The sequence below is a fragment of the Betta splendens genome, chromosome 13 (genome assembly GCF_900634795.4).
Source record: "Betta splendens chromosome 13, fBetSpl5.4, whole genome shotgun sequence".
Lineage (NCBI taxonomy): Eukaryota > Metazoa > Chordata > Actinopteri > Anabantiformes > Osphronemidae > Betta > Betta splendens.
The window spans coordinates 20,779,748-20,795,998 of NC_040893.2; the positions used below are offsets into that span (position 1 = coordinate 20,779,748).

Here is a 16,251-nt window from a genome sequence, read left to right on the forward strand (position 1 = left end):
CTCATCGCGCCTTTTGGTTTGAGGCCACTGATGTGTTAGTCTTCACAAATTTAAGAACGTCCATATAAAGAGCGTTTGGACTCCCTGCCCCCTAGTGGCCAAAGCAAGCAGCTACACTCCATAAAACACTCCTATAATGTTCATCCTTGTGTTTGCTCTGCTGTGATTAACACAGTTAATCTCTTCTGCTTTTATTTCTGACTTGTTAAATGTTGGTTATGTGTAATGGTGTATTATTGCATAATTGGCTAGACAGAGTTACCTCAAACCATCATGGCAGTTTTGTCTTAAAATCGAAGGTCAGCCTCAACCTTGCTTCTGATTGGATTAAGCAAACTAAGGCCCGCCCTACTCTCGTTGCACGTGATGTATTGATAATTTGACTGCGTTTCTTATATGTCACTCAAATCAGGACGAGCCAATGAGGCGTTTTTGTCCTTTTGACGCACGTCATACACGCTCGCCGGTAGCTTGCGCCACCATCCAAGATGTCTGCTACTTCTTTGCTCCCCATGTGTGTACGCGCGAGCCGGGGTCTCCTGAGGCTCAGGACCGGGCCGGCGGGGGCCTGCTCCCCGGTCGTGCTGGACATTGTCCGTAAGCTTTCCACCGACAAGCCGACGGCGGGAACGGGCAGAGGCACGGGTGGACTGGCCCAAGCCGTCCTCCAGGAGAAACTCCAGCAACAACAGCAGAGTCCGGTGAGGTTGTTAGCCTGCGTAGGTGCGCTTCATTTACACTTCGGTGCTGGCGAGAAAAGCGGCTGCCGCTCCTGCGACGGAACGTGGTAACCCGCCCACACGCGCCGCCCATGTAGAACAAATCCACCTTTCTTACGTTTTTATTTTCAATATAGACTCAACGCCAGCTCAGACGTAACCTTTATATAAGTACTTGACACATTATACTAGTAGCGTTGTGTTTTTTGTGCCTTTGGGCAAGTTCACAAACATACAACCTTTTCTTCACCGGTCCGTGTGTCACACGCAGCTGAATGAATGAACCTGACGTTAGAGGAGCTAACGGCTTAGCTAGCTGATAATGTTAGCTTGTGAGTCAATGGCAGAGGATTTGCGTCTCAGAAACGCCTATTCGATGCTCTGTTCACAACCCGTATCTGAGGGAGACCGTCACATTTCGGGTCAGAACACGTCGTTTTTGTTTTTGTCCTTGTGCTCTGCGACCTGCGAGCGTTAACGTGTGCTTCAGCGGTGTTCGCTCCCGGGCCTCGTCCTAAGTTTCACTGTGTTCTGGTAGTTCCTGTGTGTCAGACTCTCAACATCTCCAGATAAATAATGTCAGCAGCCAAGGTCGGTGTGATCCGAAGGTCAGAACCGACCCCTGCTCGTCCTCCTGCTCTGTTATGTTGTAATAGAGTTACCTTATAGTGGGAGAGGCATTTGAAAATGTACCTGCCTGTTTGTGTCCAGGGCCAGCCTCCCCCCGGGGGGGAGGAGAGCGGGAGGCAGGGAGAAAAGGCGGAGGACAGGAAGCAGAAGGAGAAAAATGCCTATTCCAAGAAGATGCTGCTACAGTTGGCTGGACTCATGGGCATCGGTGGGGCAGTGAGCATCGTCTATATATTCGGTGAGTCTAGAAAAACTACTGTTCAGAACCAGATGCCACTGAATGAAACCAGTAACGAGCATTTTACCAGTTAGAAGGTATATTGTCTTAAGATGTCATGTCCTGCATACTTCTGCTTTTGATTTTTTTATCAGTCTTAAAATGTTGGTTCTTTGGAGATGTCACTGACTGAGCAGCTGAAGGGCCTGATGGTTACAGCCCTACTGGCTGGATCCACCTAATCTTACCTGCTTGGTGCCTTGGTATTTGATGATCAGAGGTCCTCTCCTCACTCTCTGTCAGTGAGGGGTCGTATACACTGCTTGTTCTTGCTCTGTCACCCTGAGCTGCCTGTGGGACTTCCCACTGACTGGGGCTGACAGCTGTCACTGATGAGCAGCTTCAGAGAACAGTGACACTGATGATGATAGAAATAGGTTTACATGATCAGCATCTGGCGTCTAGGTTTATTTCTCTGGGACGCAGCCATGTTTAAAATGTTTTTGGCATTTTCCTTTTTTTACCACATTTCCTGTGATTTCCCGAATGTCTGGTAGTAACAGTCTTTTATTTTAAACCATAAACAACATACTATTGTTTTAAGGGTAATTTAAACCTGCTTATTTTGCAGATGTTTATCTGTAAACTCTCAAATTGTTTTGGGGCCTGTGGAGGTTGAAGATTTCAAATATATTTTGTAGCTTTATCTTTATATTAGGAATACTGAATGGGAATCACTCCTGATGAGTCAGGATCGATCTATCGATCTATCTATCGATCGATCGTTGAAAAAAGCTAATTTCACAAATTACACTTTTTTTTTTTAATTTGCAGGCACCAATTCAGTAGATGAACAAGGGAACATGGTAAGTTTGATTGTCTTCAGTTGTGATCCATAAACAACAGTGGAGGTGTGTTTGATGAGAACGGTCCCACACAGTGGGACTAACACCACTAGTTGTGGCTTTTGATGTTTCTCACAGGTCACACGTCCTCCTCGTGTTGTGTAGTGAGCTGTGAAGACCACACTTCACGGCTCACTGTGACGTGTGCCTGTGTGTGACAGATGTGTGAATGTGGAGCTTGTGGCCAACGTGCAGACGATGTCAGGCGTCAGGATGGGAAAGGAAGGGAGCACACTTCTCTCACCCTTAGCCTGCGCTTTGTTTCATGTAACATTGTTGTTAATGACTGGGTGACACACTTGGCAGGTGCCTGAGACCCTGGGTTAGTGTGAGCTGTGACTTTGTGGATGTGAGGAAAATCAAGGAGCCTAATTATCTCACATCTGCACAGTAATGATCATCGCCTCCAGCCTTTTCATGTTCCTCACTCTGGTAACCTAATGCCGCTTGAAGGGACAGATCTAATTGCATTTACCAGTCACACAAGGATTAGACACCAGATTAAAAGGTGCTTCCATTAACGTTGTCTCGCTTGTTGGGATAATTTATTCATATAACATAGTTGTGTTGCTGTGAAAGACGCAGCTAAGCTGAAATACGTCTTTATTTCCAGCACTGGTGTTGTTGGACTGAGATCATTTGCCAAGAAGAATTCAAATGTTTCTGCATTTATTCTAACTGGTGGGTCAAAATCATTTGAAGGCAGAGAGTCACATCTCCTGCAGGAGTGTCAGCTGCATGTGGAGCCCAGGATTCGTGTCCCTCAGCTGGGTCTCAGGAATTCAGCCAAGCTCTGGGCTGGGAGAGGGTTCTAACGCGCCATCCCACGTCAGCCACATGGCTGCTCGTTCCTATAACCTTGAATCAGGCTCAGTGGAGCCTGACATCAGCAATCCTTTTCTTGTGTGTCTGTCTGACAGCTGCTGGTGTTGGTGTGGGAAGAATATCACTTCAAATAGTAGCAAAGAGCCAAATGCCTCTCGACAGCTTCAAGCTTTGGCCCAGGGTCAAGTAGTGATTGGTCTAAACACTTCAAACAGGACACATGCTTGACATGCTGCTGTCAGGGAGCACACTTATCTGACCTGGAACCTGCAACGAGCCTCCAGCTCCCACCACATGGCCACAGCCTTCAGGCACACTTATCTCACCTCAGAGGCTCCTCACAGTCTCGTGTGTGTTCTTAGGCAGATTGTGCTATGAAGTTAGTAAAGACGTTCTTTTTAAGCTACTGATGTAAAGTTAATTATTTTAAACAGACTCATCCGCACTGTGAATTTGTGAACTTGCACAGAAATGTAGCATTGGTGTTGGTGCTTGAATTCTTGCTCTAATAAGACAAACCCCAGTTCCTTTGATCAGCAGTAGCAATAAGGGGTTCCTGGACTCAGTGCTGTGTTGGTGCGGGAACCAGGACCTGTCCTCTCCTCCGGGCTGTATTTGAGAGCTCGTTCATGACCATTGTCACACATTATAAACCCCCGGGCAGCATCCTGTCAAGCCAACAGGCAGACCCCCCCCCCCCCCCCCCCCCCCCCCCCTTCAGAGTTAAACCTGTGAAACCTCACTCTTCCATGAAATGGTGCTCTAACGCTTCCTCAGGAGGCTGACAGATATGGGTACAGGCGTTATTTATCCGACCAGCAGCTCTTTGCCCAATCTTGAGATTGATTGATGTGAATACATGTGTTGTTGGTCTTTGGTGGTTTGAGATCAATGATGTGGTGAGAGAGAACCAGTTTAGGAGCTGTAAGTGGTCTGTGTCTGTGTGGGAACCAGTCGTCCTGGTTCTCTCCCGGCCTGCTGCAATTGTTCTGAGGTGTTGCTGTCTCACATCTCACCTCATTGCGAGTCCCACAGCTGAGCTCTGCTCTCACTGGCTCCTGGAACTGCTCACTCATTTTCACAGCTACAGCCTCTTTGTCTCTTGAAATTGGGCCCAGAATTTTTTATTCTTCTGCTTAATTAAATCCTAATTAATCTTAAGCGTCTCTAAAGCTTCATCTGCTGCTGTCTTGTTTCTCTAATTTAACGATCTGTCTTGTTGTCACGCATGTAGCTGTGATGACAGGCAGCGCCTGGGTCGGTTTAGAGGCGAGACACAGGCAGACGTTGGCAGGACTGCTCTGCTGTGTTAGTTCACCTGTTGAGCAGTGTTTGGTCGATGTTTGACTGGTTGTCCTGGTAGCTGTGGTTCCCTCCCAGACCACCAGAGGGAGACCTGCACCAAAGCTGCAGACACTCCCCTGACCAGCATCCTCTCATCCTCCATAGTTTTTCCCATTGGGGGCCATGTGTTTGTGTCTCTCTCTTTGTATTTTTTCATCCTGTCCTGCGTTGTGCTGGTTGATGAAGGTAATTTTCTCAGTTGGTGTGTGCACAGATTTTTATCATTTTTCTCTTTGCCTCCAACAGATTCCAGATGAGTTCGACAATGGTAAGTCTAACATTAGTTTAATCTTTTTTTAACGACTTCATGTGTTTTACTTACATTAGGTTTGTGTCTAGATTGGTTATTTAATTTAATCAGCCCTTTTTTAGGTTTTGAGTCATCCACATGAGGAAATGACCTTAGCAGGTATTAGAGTTGCAGCCCTCGCTCTGTGTAAAGCAGGGAATCATGTTTTCTCATCCAGAGACGGGTGTGCGTGCCTGTGTATTTTTCATGCGTTAGTCCAGATGAGTCCTGCTCTGTTACTGATGCCCTGGCAGTGATGGTTGTGGACGGCTTGAATGGTGGATCAGCCCACTGGGCGTGTGTAGCAGCGCCTGGTTGCACTTCATCTTGGTTATCGATGCATCACTGAAGGACTGAAGGTGAAAATAACAATATACTATGATAACAAAAAGATGAATCCAGGACCTGAGTGGAACTAGAACCTGGACAGTCGTCTTAAACTGTTCACTTAAGGCTTAAAGCTTGGGACGGTGGACACTAAAGCAGCTGGTGTTGGCTAACAAACACCTTTAAGCTTTCACGTCCTCTGGTCGATCTGCCCCAACCCGTCTGATTAGTTATTAAACGCGTTCTGATCGCCTGCTGCTACCGATAATCCCTTTATCAATAGCACATTCTCACAGGTCTGCACAATTCCCTCCTCTGCCTCTTCATTCCCCCATCCATCCTAAAATGGTCCCTGATGTCTACTTTGTCCTCATCTGTCTACAGAACTCTATCTCTGTGCCCGTCCACCTGTCTTTAACTTTATGACCATCTCTCTGTCTGTCCATCTGCTCTCATTGCTGTCTGGGTTTCTGGCTTGGCACGGTTTGTAATGCTCATGTAGAGTTGTGTCCAGCAGTTTGTTCGCTTTAACTTTTAACATCACTAAAATGGATAAATTGCATTAAGTCCATCAGTGGTAGAAGTATACTATAGGGTGGAGTCTCTGCCTCTTCGAACACCAGTCTTTCTGTCAACATCCCCCTAACACTCAACAGAAGGAGCCCAGTGGGTGCAGACAGAACTGGTCCTCAGGGACGCTGAAGTATTGACTAATGAATTATTGGTATCAGTAGGCAATCAGAATTAGTTTAATATCAGAGTTCTGTCTCGCCACAGAGAACTGAAGGAAGGCTCACAGCTGTTTGCATGTAATAAACTGATCCAAGTTTAGAGTCTGTCTTTATATATAGATATAGATATAAATATATATATATAGATAGATAGATAGATAGATAGATAGATAGATAGATAGATAGATAGATGAGGAAGGGCGTTTGTTGTTTGATCTCTGTACCTGTTTTTCCGGCCAATCATGACCTCAGGGACCTCTCAGACCTTAGGGACTGGGGACAGTCATCCCTGATGAGCTTAGGGACCGGGGTAAAAGTTCACAGTCCCTCAGGAAGAACAAATGGATCCACAGTCCCACACTCCTTTCATTCCTTCCTCTTACCTTTCTTCTTCTCTTCCCCCGTCTTTTTGTTTTAGTATCCCTTCTATTCACTGCTCTCCTCCTTCGGGAGGAGCAGAGGGTGAGCAGAGGCATGACGGAGCATTGGGTGAATGGGCACATAAGTAGGTCTAGTGGGACATGATGGCTTCAGACTCCCTTTGAAGCATCGTGATGACTCACGATGCTCCTAGGGTCAAAGTATCACCAAACAGTCTGCCTACTGATGGTTCATATTTGATGGTATGAGACTGATTTCTCAAACCCACTTAAACCTTATACTGTGTTGTGCTCAATGATCAGTTCCATAATTAGCTGCTTGGTGGTTCTTTAATGAGGCGCATGAGGCCTGCTCTCTACTGCTGCTCTGAACACACTATTCACGCATACGTTGGTCACAGGAGGACTAGATGGTGATGTGCAGATGCCCAGAGCTTTTGTTTGGGACAGAGGCTCCTCCATTTGTCCCTCCTCACCTCCTCCTTCACACGCCACTTCATCCCCCTCTTACTTTTATTTGTTTTCATTTTGGGGCTTATGCTTCTTGCGCCGCTCTTTTCTTTCTTGTTTTATCTTTCCTGTTTTTGTGTTTACTTTATTCTTGTTAATACTGTTTTCAGCTTTTTCATATCCTTCTTGTCGTCTTTCAGACTCCCTTCTTTCACCCCTCACTTTGTCCTTCTTCATTCATCCTTATGCTGCAGACATCATGTGGTTGAAGGGAAGCTTGTAGCAGTTGAGCCAGGTTGTTGTTGTTGTTGTTGTTGTTGTTGTTGTTGTTGTTGACGACAACTCAAGGCTAAATAACTTGAGTCAGGGTAGATTTAGGTTGAGGGCAGAAGCTGTTTGGTCCTCATCAGTCCACCCGGGACGACTTTACAGAAAGCTGACACTGACCCTGAAAAAGAGGGAAGAACCATGTACAGTATGTCCAGTATGGTTCTGACAGTCCTGTCAGAACCATACTGACGATACTGTTGCAGAGCTGACAGCGCATTATCCAGCCCGTAATACTTGGAGATCATGTGAGCGTGACCAGCTGTAGCTCGTTCCCCTCCTTTGGCCTGTCCTCTGTGACTCTTCCTCCCCCATCATCAGCGTTAATTACATCATGAGAGTCAGAAGTCTGACATTTTACAGATATGCAGCTCTGAGGTTCACGGACCTTCCCTGACCTGCTACAACAGGTTCCCCTGATGGAGAAAGAAGAAGCCCCGCTACTGGACGTTCTGTCCGCCCAACACACCTGTACTCCATCCCAGCAGCACGGTGGCATATGGACTGGCCTTCCTGCTGCAGCATGCTGCTTTGAGCTCTGGGGGGGGTCCCATGGGACCACCGTACGCTACCAGCGTGTGCATGTGTTGTGGTGTATGTGCTTGGCCCCTGGCCTCTGATCATGCCCTGATGTTACTAGCAGGACTCAGCTTGCTGGCTTATCAGCCTGCTTATCAGCGAATTCACTGATTGGTTCGACGGCTTCGGTTCAAACCGGTGACGCTAACTGTTGAACCCGGCCTTGTGCGTGAAAAATGAGCTTAACCAACATGTGGCGCTGCTTTATTTGAGGTTTGCTACGTATGATATTAGAGAAGCCGCTCATATCCTTAAAAATGCATATTGAATGTGGAGAAAACCCAAATGAAGTGGTCATCTGATGTTTTCGAAGATACTTTAGCCACATGAACACTTAACATCTGTGTCCTTGACTTTTCACAGCTCCAGAGACTTTTCTGACTCTTATTTCTTGATTTTGTTTTTAGACCCTCCAGTTCTCCAACAGTTGAAGAGAACCTTTAGGTATTTCAAGGATTACAAACAGGTGAGTGAAGGTGGAAGTGGAAACAAGAGAATGTTCAGGTATTCTCTGGATTCTAGTTAGTTATGTGTTAATTCACCATATTTATTTTCTCGGCCGGATTTTCCATTTTAAAGCCACTGTAAATATGCTACACTAAAATATGTTTATGGTTTCTGAATTTCAACAGATGATCATTGAGCCCACGAGTCCGAAGCTCCTGCCCGACCCTCTGAAGGAGCCGTACTACCAGCCTCCGTACACGCTGGTGCTGGAGCTCACTGACGTCCTGCTGCACCCGGAGTGGTCGGTACGTGTCCTTTGCTCTGAACCACGGTTTGCGTTGCTCACCTGCAGTGTTGCTTCAGGCCAGAGACTAAAGAGGGTTAACGGCTCTGAAGTGGGTCCTATCTCAGCTCGTTCCAGGTCCTAGAGCTCAAGTCTGAGTCCCGATCGTTATGGTTCTGGTCTGGTGCACAGGGCGATTGTAGCCGTTGACACAGAAAAGCCGCTGGTACAACTGTCAGGTTAAATGTATGTAATGTAATGTTACAGGATGATGTGACACTACGTTTCAGGACGTGTCCATTAAAGCTAAGTGCTTGTTGTCAGCTCAGTGAGTTTCATACGACCAGACGTTTCAGTGTATTTGATGGATGTGGACTCTCACAGGTTTCTATTTGCTTCTAGCTGTTGACGGGTTGGCGCTTCAAGAAACGTCCAGGCATCGACTACCTGTTCCAGCAGCTTGCACCGCTCTACGAGATCGTGATCTTCACTGCGGAGACCGGCATGGTGAGGAACGCACTCACACACCTGCCTGCAGGTAGTTTAATGGCGTCGAGCAGCAGACGGCCACTGTGCTGATCACACCTGTTGTTTACTCTCAGGAGGAAACATGGAGCCACTGGTGTAAAAAAATGTTAATTTGGTGAAGTATTTTAACTAAGGAGATATTGGAGTCAGATCTCTGTTTTCTTGGTGTTGGGCACATCGACCGCAAACAAACTCTTCTATGATTAAAGTCAAATTCAGCTCCACGTACTGCTAGGAACCAGGAACATGCTTAGTGCCTGATGCTTCATCTCTCACTGAACAACCTGCAGTTTGCATAGAATGAAGTAAAATGCTCCTTTTTAAATCTGTCTCTATCGAATCACTGGGAACGTGGCTTCTGTTTGCAGACAGCGTATCCGTTGATTGACAGCATCGACCCTCAGGGTTTCATCATGTATCGCCTGTTCAGAGATGCCACACGCTACATGGAGGGACATCACATTAAGGTACAGTGGGTGAATCCGTCTCAGTGGGTGTGAAGTGAAGGCTGGACGACCTCAGTCTTGGTTGTTTACACTTAATATCCTGGTGAGATTATTTATGGTCCACGTCTAAAAATTTTCTGTTTTGCTCAGGTTCAGCTGTCAGTGAGCTGCTGCCTCTGGCTTGTCCTCCCCCTTCAGGCCTCCTCACCCCCCACCCTCCTCTCTGCCTCATTAACCTTCTGCCTCCTTCCGTCTCCCTCCTCATTTTTTACACCCTCCTCCTTCATTCACCAGTTTCCCTTTCGTCCTCCCCCTCCTCCTCCTCCTTCTGTCTCCTTCCAACTGTCGTCTCTGTGTTGAATTAAAGAACAGTCAGCAGTCCATAAGAAGCTGGTTAACCTACTTCCCAGAAACAAGACACACTTGTCCTCTGAATGCAACAGATGCTCAGAGAGAGTTACTGATGCTGAGAGTTAGAAATGCTGCATATGTGCAGAGAAAGTTATTTAATGTGTTGTTGCTGTCTGGATGTGCTTTTTCTGCCATCTGTGGACATAATCCCTTCGTATGAAAACTGCACTTGAAGCTCTGGACACGTGATTAAAAGCCTGCCTCGTGCTTGAGACTGCAAACCTCAGTCTCCTCACGTTAATGTAGAGCATTTCTTAGTGCTCAGACGGTCTTTATTTTTAGTGCGTGCGTGTGTGATGTGGTGGACAGGGATCAAAGCGGAGTCAAAACCAGGTGGAGGAAGCAACTGCAGCTTTAAGCAGTGGGTGTGAGACCACAGTGGATATTCACTCACTGAAGGACAGGTGAAAAACATTATTAAACCTTATCAGTGATGTGATTTACATTCAGTGATGCTCCAGGTCACAGCATGTGGCTGCTCTAAATGCTGGAGCCCACTTTTGGAATTGAGGAACACGTCCCTGCACCTAAAAGCCCTGGCGCTGCCACGGTGGAGAAGTCCCCGTCAGTCACCTGTGGTTTAGGGTTGTTCTGTGGAACAGATGTCGGTCTGAAGGTTAAAATGTTCAAATTCCATTTGTTGTTTTAAGAACAATTATTTGACAAGTCTTTGGTTTGTCAGTAGGTTGGGCTGAGATGCTTCCAGATATGCTGAAATGAACAGCAACAGGTTCGGCTCAGGTTTAATATGATTAAATCCTCATAATCCTCAATATTCCTTACCCCCGACCCTGACGTCCTGCTATTGTTCGCTGCCCTGCATCCTGACATGGATTACATGTCGTCTTATTTGTTGGCTGTTACCAGGGGAAGGAAACACAACAGTTGGGGTAACGGTCTTCTTACTGTCCGGTGGGTAATGAAGACCGGCTGGGTGTCTGTCCCATCTGAAATGGGTTTGTTTCAACAAAAAGGAGCACAGGCCACTTTATGCTGGTATTGATACGCACGTTTATGTATTTGACATGAATCGCTCCAAGGAATAATATCAAACAATTAAACTGAAAACAAACACTTGGATCCTCTGAGCAGATCCACTAAAGTGGGCCATTAGCGGAGCTCCGTATGGAAACAAGTAAAAGAACAGCATGTGTTCATCTGCAGAGCGAAAACCACAGCCACAAACACGTGGAATGGCTTTGGTGAAGTAAACACGAACTCGACGTCCAACCCAGCCTTTAACGGGTGTGGAAGCGAGGGCGCTGGATGCGTCGGCGTCCTGCCAACAGCTTCACACCAGAGTCCAAGGGAAGAACAGTCGTGTGGAAGCTTCATTGACGTGGCTGCACCCGATGCTGATTGGCTCCTTCAGATCCCACTTCCTTTTAGTCCCATCACAGAAGAAGCTGCCATCGAGTAGAGAACCTTTGCTGCTGTGACGGAGCCTTGCGCTTTTACCAGCTGTGTTGCATCTTTGGGTGCTTTTTCACGTCTGACCAAGCTGTGCAGGTGTTTGAGGGCTTCCACTTCTGATGATATAACGACACATACATGAACTGATCCGTGCGTCTGAGGAAAGGGAGACTTGACTCCTGTTTCCTGCAGATGGAGGAATGAACACACATACACCTCATTTTGGTCAGATGCATCACTATGAAAACAGTAATATTAACTCCACATCCGGTTTTGGTTTTTAACCTTCCCTGGATGTGGTTTTGACACAATGGTGGACTTTCACTAACTTGCCTTATACTTTTACAGCTGTGATGCTTCATCCAGGGGCCCTGAGCTGCTGGATGAATGTGTCTGCTGGGGTTTACGCTCAGCGGTGTCGGGGGTTGGGCATTTTATGGTGGATCTCCCTTTGTTTCTTACCCTTAGACACCACCTGGGGAGAAAGAGAGAGAGAATGTGATTTAACCACCAAGAAAAAAACAACGAAAATTCAAAAGCTTTTGTTTTTTCCATTAGCCTTTAGCTCAATCATGTTGGACCTGCTCGTTTCTTTCAGGACGTGTCCTGTCTGAACCGCGACAGCAGTAAGGTGATCGTGGTGGACTGTAAACGGGAGGCGTTCAGTCTGCAGCCCTTCAACGGCATGGCTCTGAAGAAGTGGGACGGGAACTCGGACGACCGGACGCTCTACGACCTCGCCAACTTCCTCAAGAGTAAGAGGCAGAGCGCTGCCTTCAGGGCCCTTCCTGCACAAATGCATCTTGTTTCTTTTTGTGTTGTGTTGTTTCCTGTTTTTTTTTTGTTGCCTAATAAGTTTGACTTACACAATCAAGTAGGGACTTTCCAGCTTTACTGGCTTCATGGCACAGAAGTGTTTAATACAGTGTTTCCCTGCTGAGCTGTGGATCAGTTTACTGCCAGAAATAAACATTCACAACACAGTTGATTTGTTGAAATCCCACAGCTTCGGAAAATAATGTGCCATAAAGTTTTTTGTGGGTGTGTGTGTGGTCGGCCCAAAGTCTGGTCTTTTTGGAGTCAAGGAAAATCTTAGTTGTTTAAGTTTGGGGGAGGAAATACACAAAATACTACAAAGGTCTTAACAGACTGATGAAACCAAGATCCACTCTCTAAGGAAACGAGGAGCAGACTAAGGTAAATCTGACAGAGAGCAACATCATAGTGTTGTGAGTGAGTGAGTTAGTGAGTGAGAGACCGGCTGCATGTAGTTATTGCAACCAATTCTAGTTTGGTTCACTGTTTGTGGTCCAGTGCCACTTGGGCTCATGTGGTGCATTCCAGACCAAAGCCTAAGGTGTAACCAGTGTGTCTCCTGCTCCTCCGGCAGCCATCGCTCTGAGCAGGGTGGAGGACGTTCGCACAGTGCTGGAGAACTACGCTCTGGAGGACGATCCCATCGAGGCCTTCAAGCGCCGACAGGCTCAGCTGGCACAGGTACAGTAGGAGGACACCTCAACTGCTGCCTGGCTGCCGTGGGTTTGCTTCATTGTGACTGATGTGCTTCTGTGTCAGGAGGAGGAGCAGCGTCTGGCCGAGCTCTCCCAGCAGAAGAAACAGGGACTCTCGTTTGGCTCCATTGCGTCACGGTTCTGGCGCTCCAAGCAGCAGTGAGCCCCGCCCTCTCCAAGACTTCCACCAATCACAGCTGAGGCGGTAGATCTGCGTGTTGTAGCCGAGCCGCTCACCTGCTGTGTTGGAACCAAGCCAGGAGATTGGTGGACCTCTGCACCAATCAGGGGCTCAGCCTGGTCATCTCAAGGCAGGAGGCCCCACCCCTGGTCAACCTGGTGTCACCTGACGCGGCTCAAGCTGCTGATTGGTTTGAAAAATGAGGATCCCTGTCAGGAAAAAGCTCCCGCTGTTGGTGGTGGAGGCGGATCTGAGACCAGCGCTGCTATCGCCACTCAAGCTCTGGTTGTCCCCACCACTCTCAGGATCTGACCTGGGATCAGTAGTGTCATATATTTGTTTCTCAGATTTTGCTGATTGGCTACTGAATTGTCAAACAATGTTGTTTATACAAAGCTATTCTGAAATTCACTGTCGGAGCGTCGACCGCTGGGCCAGAGAAGGATTAAAACAGCTTGATTCAGATTTCTTCCTCATCGCTTTCATTCCACAGCTTCATATCTTGTGCTCTGCCTCTGTTTTTAGGGTCAGACCCCATCATTTAACAGACCCCAACTATGTGTGGTGATGTCGCTGCTGTGTCTGGCTGGTTTGAAATGGAGCCGCTGATTGGGGTCAAAGGGGTCAAAGCGCCCACGCTGAGTGTGGTCGTGGTCACAGACTGGTTACTGCTTTTCACACGATCTGGAGATGTTTGACAGAAGGTCTGCTGCTTTCAGGGCTCGGCTGCAGTTGAAGGTTCATGTTGATGTAAACTCTCAAACTTTATCCTCAATAAATCAAACCAATGTGCTGTTGGGTTTTAAGTGGTCGGACTCGTCCCCTCGTCGCGCTTTGTTCACTGGCGCTTTACTTTGCAGACCTCTGCAACTTGCCTCAGTTTTTCCTTCACTGTTTACGATCTAATTATTTTTTTTGTTTTGGTTTTGTGTAAAAACTCAATTTCCACTTGCTGTAAGCAACAACAACAGTTTAAAACTGTTTGGTCAGAGCAAAGTTCAAGGGTTGAGTAGTTTGGCATAATTTGACTTAGTCCTTGTTCATTACAAGCTCATTTTATTGATTAATGTTTAAAAGGTTATTTTGTTAAATTTAAGTGAAATTAAGATTTTAAGAAATTGTAATTCTGACAAACACATGTGTTCCTTTTGGAACTTTTCCTGTTGTTGTCAACTATTGTTCGAGCTGTTGCAGGAGCTCCACTCATAAAACTGTGCTCAAACTCCCAGTGAAGACAGAAAATGCAAATGCCAGTCCGTGGCCGCAGCTGATAATGACCGACGCCCAGCAAATGAAAACACCTCGGCTTCTGCCAAACTCTCTACTGGACCTAAATGAGAGACGGTAAAATATTTGCGAGCTCATAAAATGTGTTTTGGACTTGAAACAAAGAGGAGTCTGCTCACTGGAAATGAATGAGCCCAGTACCGTAACTGGGGTGCTGGTCCAGTCCCCGCTGATGCCAGGAGGCCAAGGAACCTGTGGGTTTCAGGGGTGTGAGGTTTTTAAAGGGTCAGACTATAATTATTGCGGTTCCGCTATATTAATCCTATTTCTGAGTTGGCATCATTAAACGGCGGAGACCGAGACCCACTGGAACGAGGACTTGGATGGTTCAGGACGGAGAGACGTCGCTGCTCTCACGCGTAACTATTTAAAGGTCGATCGGCAAAGTAGCTGAAACTGTCTGTGATGTTAATGGCGTGGGCCGGAAACGAGCGGCTTTTATTGGCCCGCAGGAATCCGCTGAATGAACGTATGCATATTAATGACATGTCTGGGAAGTGCGGGATGACACGTACCTGTCAACGGCCCGCCCGCAGGTGAGCGCGGGGCCGAACCCGCCCTCGTGCTGCTGGTTCACGGGGTCTGTCTGACGTATGAAGAAGCAGCTTTATCCAATGCGACGACTAAAATGAGCAGAAGGTGACCCCGGTCCCGACGCCTCTGCCTTCACGATGCTGGAGAGACGATGATTTACGCGCTGCTGGGCTTTAATCAATCATTTACTTTGTTATTAAGCGAATTTCCCCGCTGTGGGACTAATAAAGGCATTCTATTAATGGGTTGGAAAAATCCTGAGTACAATAAATAACTCGTCAACAACGCTGTTGGGAAAACAAGTCATGAGCGTAATGTGCCTTTATATTAACACCAGTGAGACTCTAATTTATTTAATCATTACGTGCTTTACTGAGGTGCAGCGCATGCAGGTCTGCTGCGCTCGGACCGGGCTGATTTTGGGCCGCCAGCTGTTTGCTGCTCCTCACAGCGGGGTTCTGGAGGTGCGAACCTGGGAGCGCACCAACACGCACACATGCAAACTCGAAGTTCCATTCCTAAACGTTTATTGGATCCTAATTTGATCCAGACCAACTCGGTTTTCATTTGTGGATCTGTGAAATCTATCTAAACACAATTAGATTATTCAGTACAAAAAAGGAGACAGTCGAAGAAAGCAGTGAATCTTCACCTCAGCTGCGTGTTTCTAAATGCTTAATTACAGAAAAGTTTCTTGCCGCTCGGCCAATCGTCTTCCGCCTTGTTTGTTGCGGGGGCGGGGCCAAGCCCAGCTATTGATTGCGTTTACTGTTTTGATATGTTAACCACGGTTTGGACCAATTTGCTTCACGCGGCCGCTCAGGTGTCGCTGTTGACACCTCGCGGGATTCACACGTCCGCAGACTTTCCCACGCACTCTTCCTCCTCGTGCCCCCGGGCTCGCGACACACGCCGTGTGTTCTCTCACTTTAACAAAAGCTCGTGCCGCCGCTTGTCCAACCATTTGGGCACGTGTTGGAGAACAGAAGGCGCAATTATGTGGATGAAATACGTAGACGTCACCTTAAACTTAAAGACTAAAACCAGACGCGAGGGAAAAGGTGGAGAAGCTTCAACAGGAAGGAAACGATGGTGCCGTTGTGACTCAAACACTCAACATTTTAACGTTTCACTTGCAGAATGAAGATGGGGGCGCGTGACGGACGGGGCTTTTGTGGACCCGATACAAATGTGTAGCTACGGGGGCACGCGGGCCTGTGTATGCAAATGGGCGCGTGGCGTGCCTTTGTGGAATCGGATGCGGGGGCAGATGGCGCCGATCGAATATGTGCATATTGTCTGTGCGCACGCGTCCCCCTCGCTCCTCGGGGAGCGGACGCTGCGCGTGCTGAGCAGGTATTCTTGTGTGATGGACGGGCGCGTGCGTCCCGATAATGATCTTTATAACAGAGAAGAGTTTCCAGATAAAACAAGCGGCGTGAAGAGCCTTGTAAAGTACAAATACTATTATGTGTTCTACACGTCTC

At 47.3% G+C, this 16,251-nt stretch overlaps 1 protein-coding gene across 2 annotated transcripts; it reads left to right on the forward strand.

Annotated features, from left to right (window-relative positions):
- The first annotated feature begins 440 nt into the window (after window positions 1-440).
- timm50 (translocase of inner mitochondrial membrane 50 homolog (S. cerevisiae)) lies at window positions 441-13,754 on the forward strand. Of its 2 annotated transcripts, XM_029170344.3 has the most exons (11): window positions 441-701; window positions 1,431-1,587; window positions 2,401-2,432; window positions 4,887-4,908; window positions 8,131-8,189; window positions 8,356-8,475; window positions 8,856-8,960; window positions 9,350-9,448; window positions 11,850-12,006; window positions 12,642-12,748; window positions 12,827-13,754. In XM_029170344.3, the coding sequence occupies exons 1-11, from the start codon at window positions 489-491 to the stop codon at window positions 12,923-12,925; spliced, it is 1,170 nt and encodes a 389-aa protein (XP_029026177.1). In that variant the 5' UTR covers window positions 441-488; the 3' UTR covers window positions 12,926-13,754. The 2 variants fall into 2 exon arrangements, with proteins under 2 accessions (XP_029026177.1, XP_055369811.1); XM_055513836.1 differs by lacking the exons at window positions 441-701; window positions 1,431-1,587; window positions 2,401-2,432; window positions 4,887-4,908 and adding an exon at window positions 5,108-5,288.
- Window positions 13,755-16,251: the final 2,497 nt, after the last annotated feature.

What these genes read in the sequence shown, in the direction of transcription:
- timm50 (XM_029170344.3), top strand. Translation starts at nt 489, where the DNA reads ATGTCTGCTACTTCTTTGCTCCCCATGTGTGTACGCGCGAGCCGGGGT. An exon ending in TCCAGATGAGTTCGACAATG is followed by an intron (nt 4,909 to 8,130) that starts GTAAGTCTAACA and finishes TTTTGTTTTTAG; the next exon opens with ACCCTCCAGTTCTCCAACAG. An exon ending in TGCTGCACCCGGAGTGGTCG is followed by an intron (nt 8,476 to 8,855) that starts GTACGTGTCCTT and finishes ATTTGCTTCTAG; the next exon opens with CTGTTGACGGGTTGGCGCTT.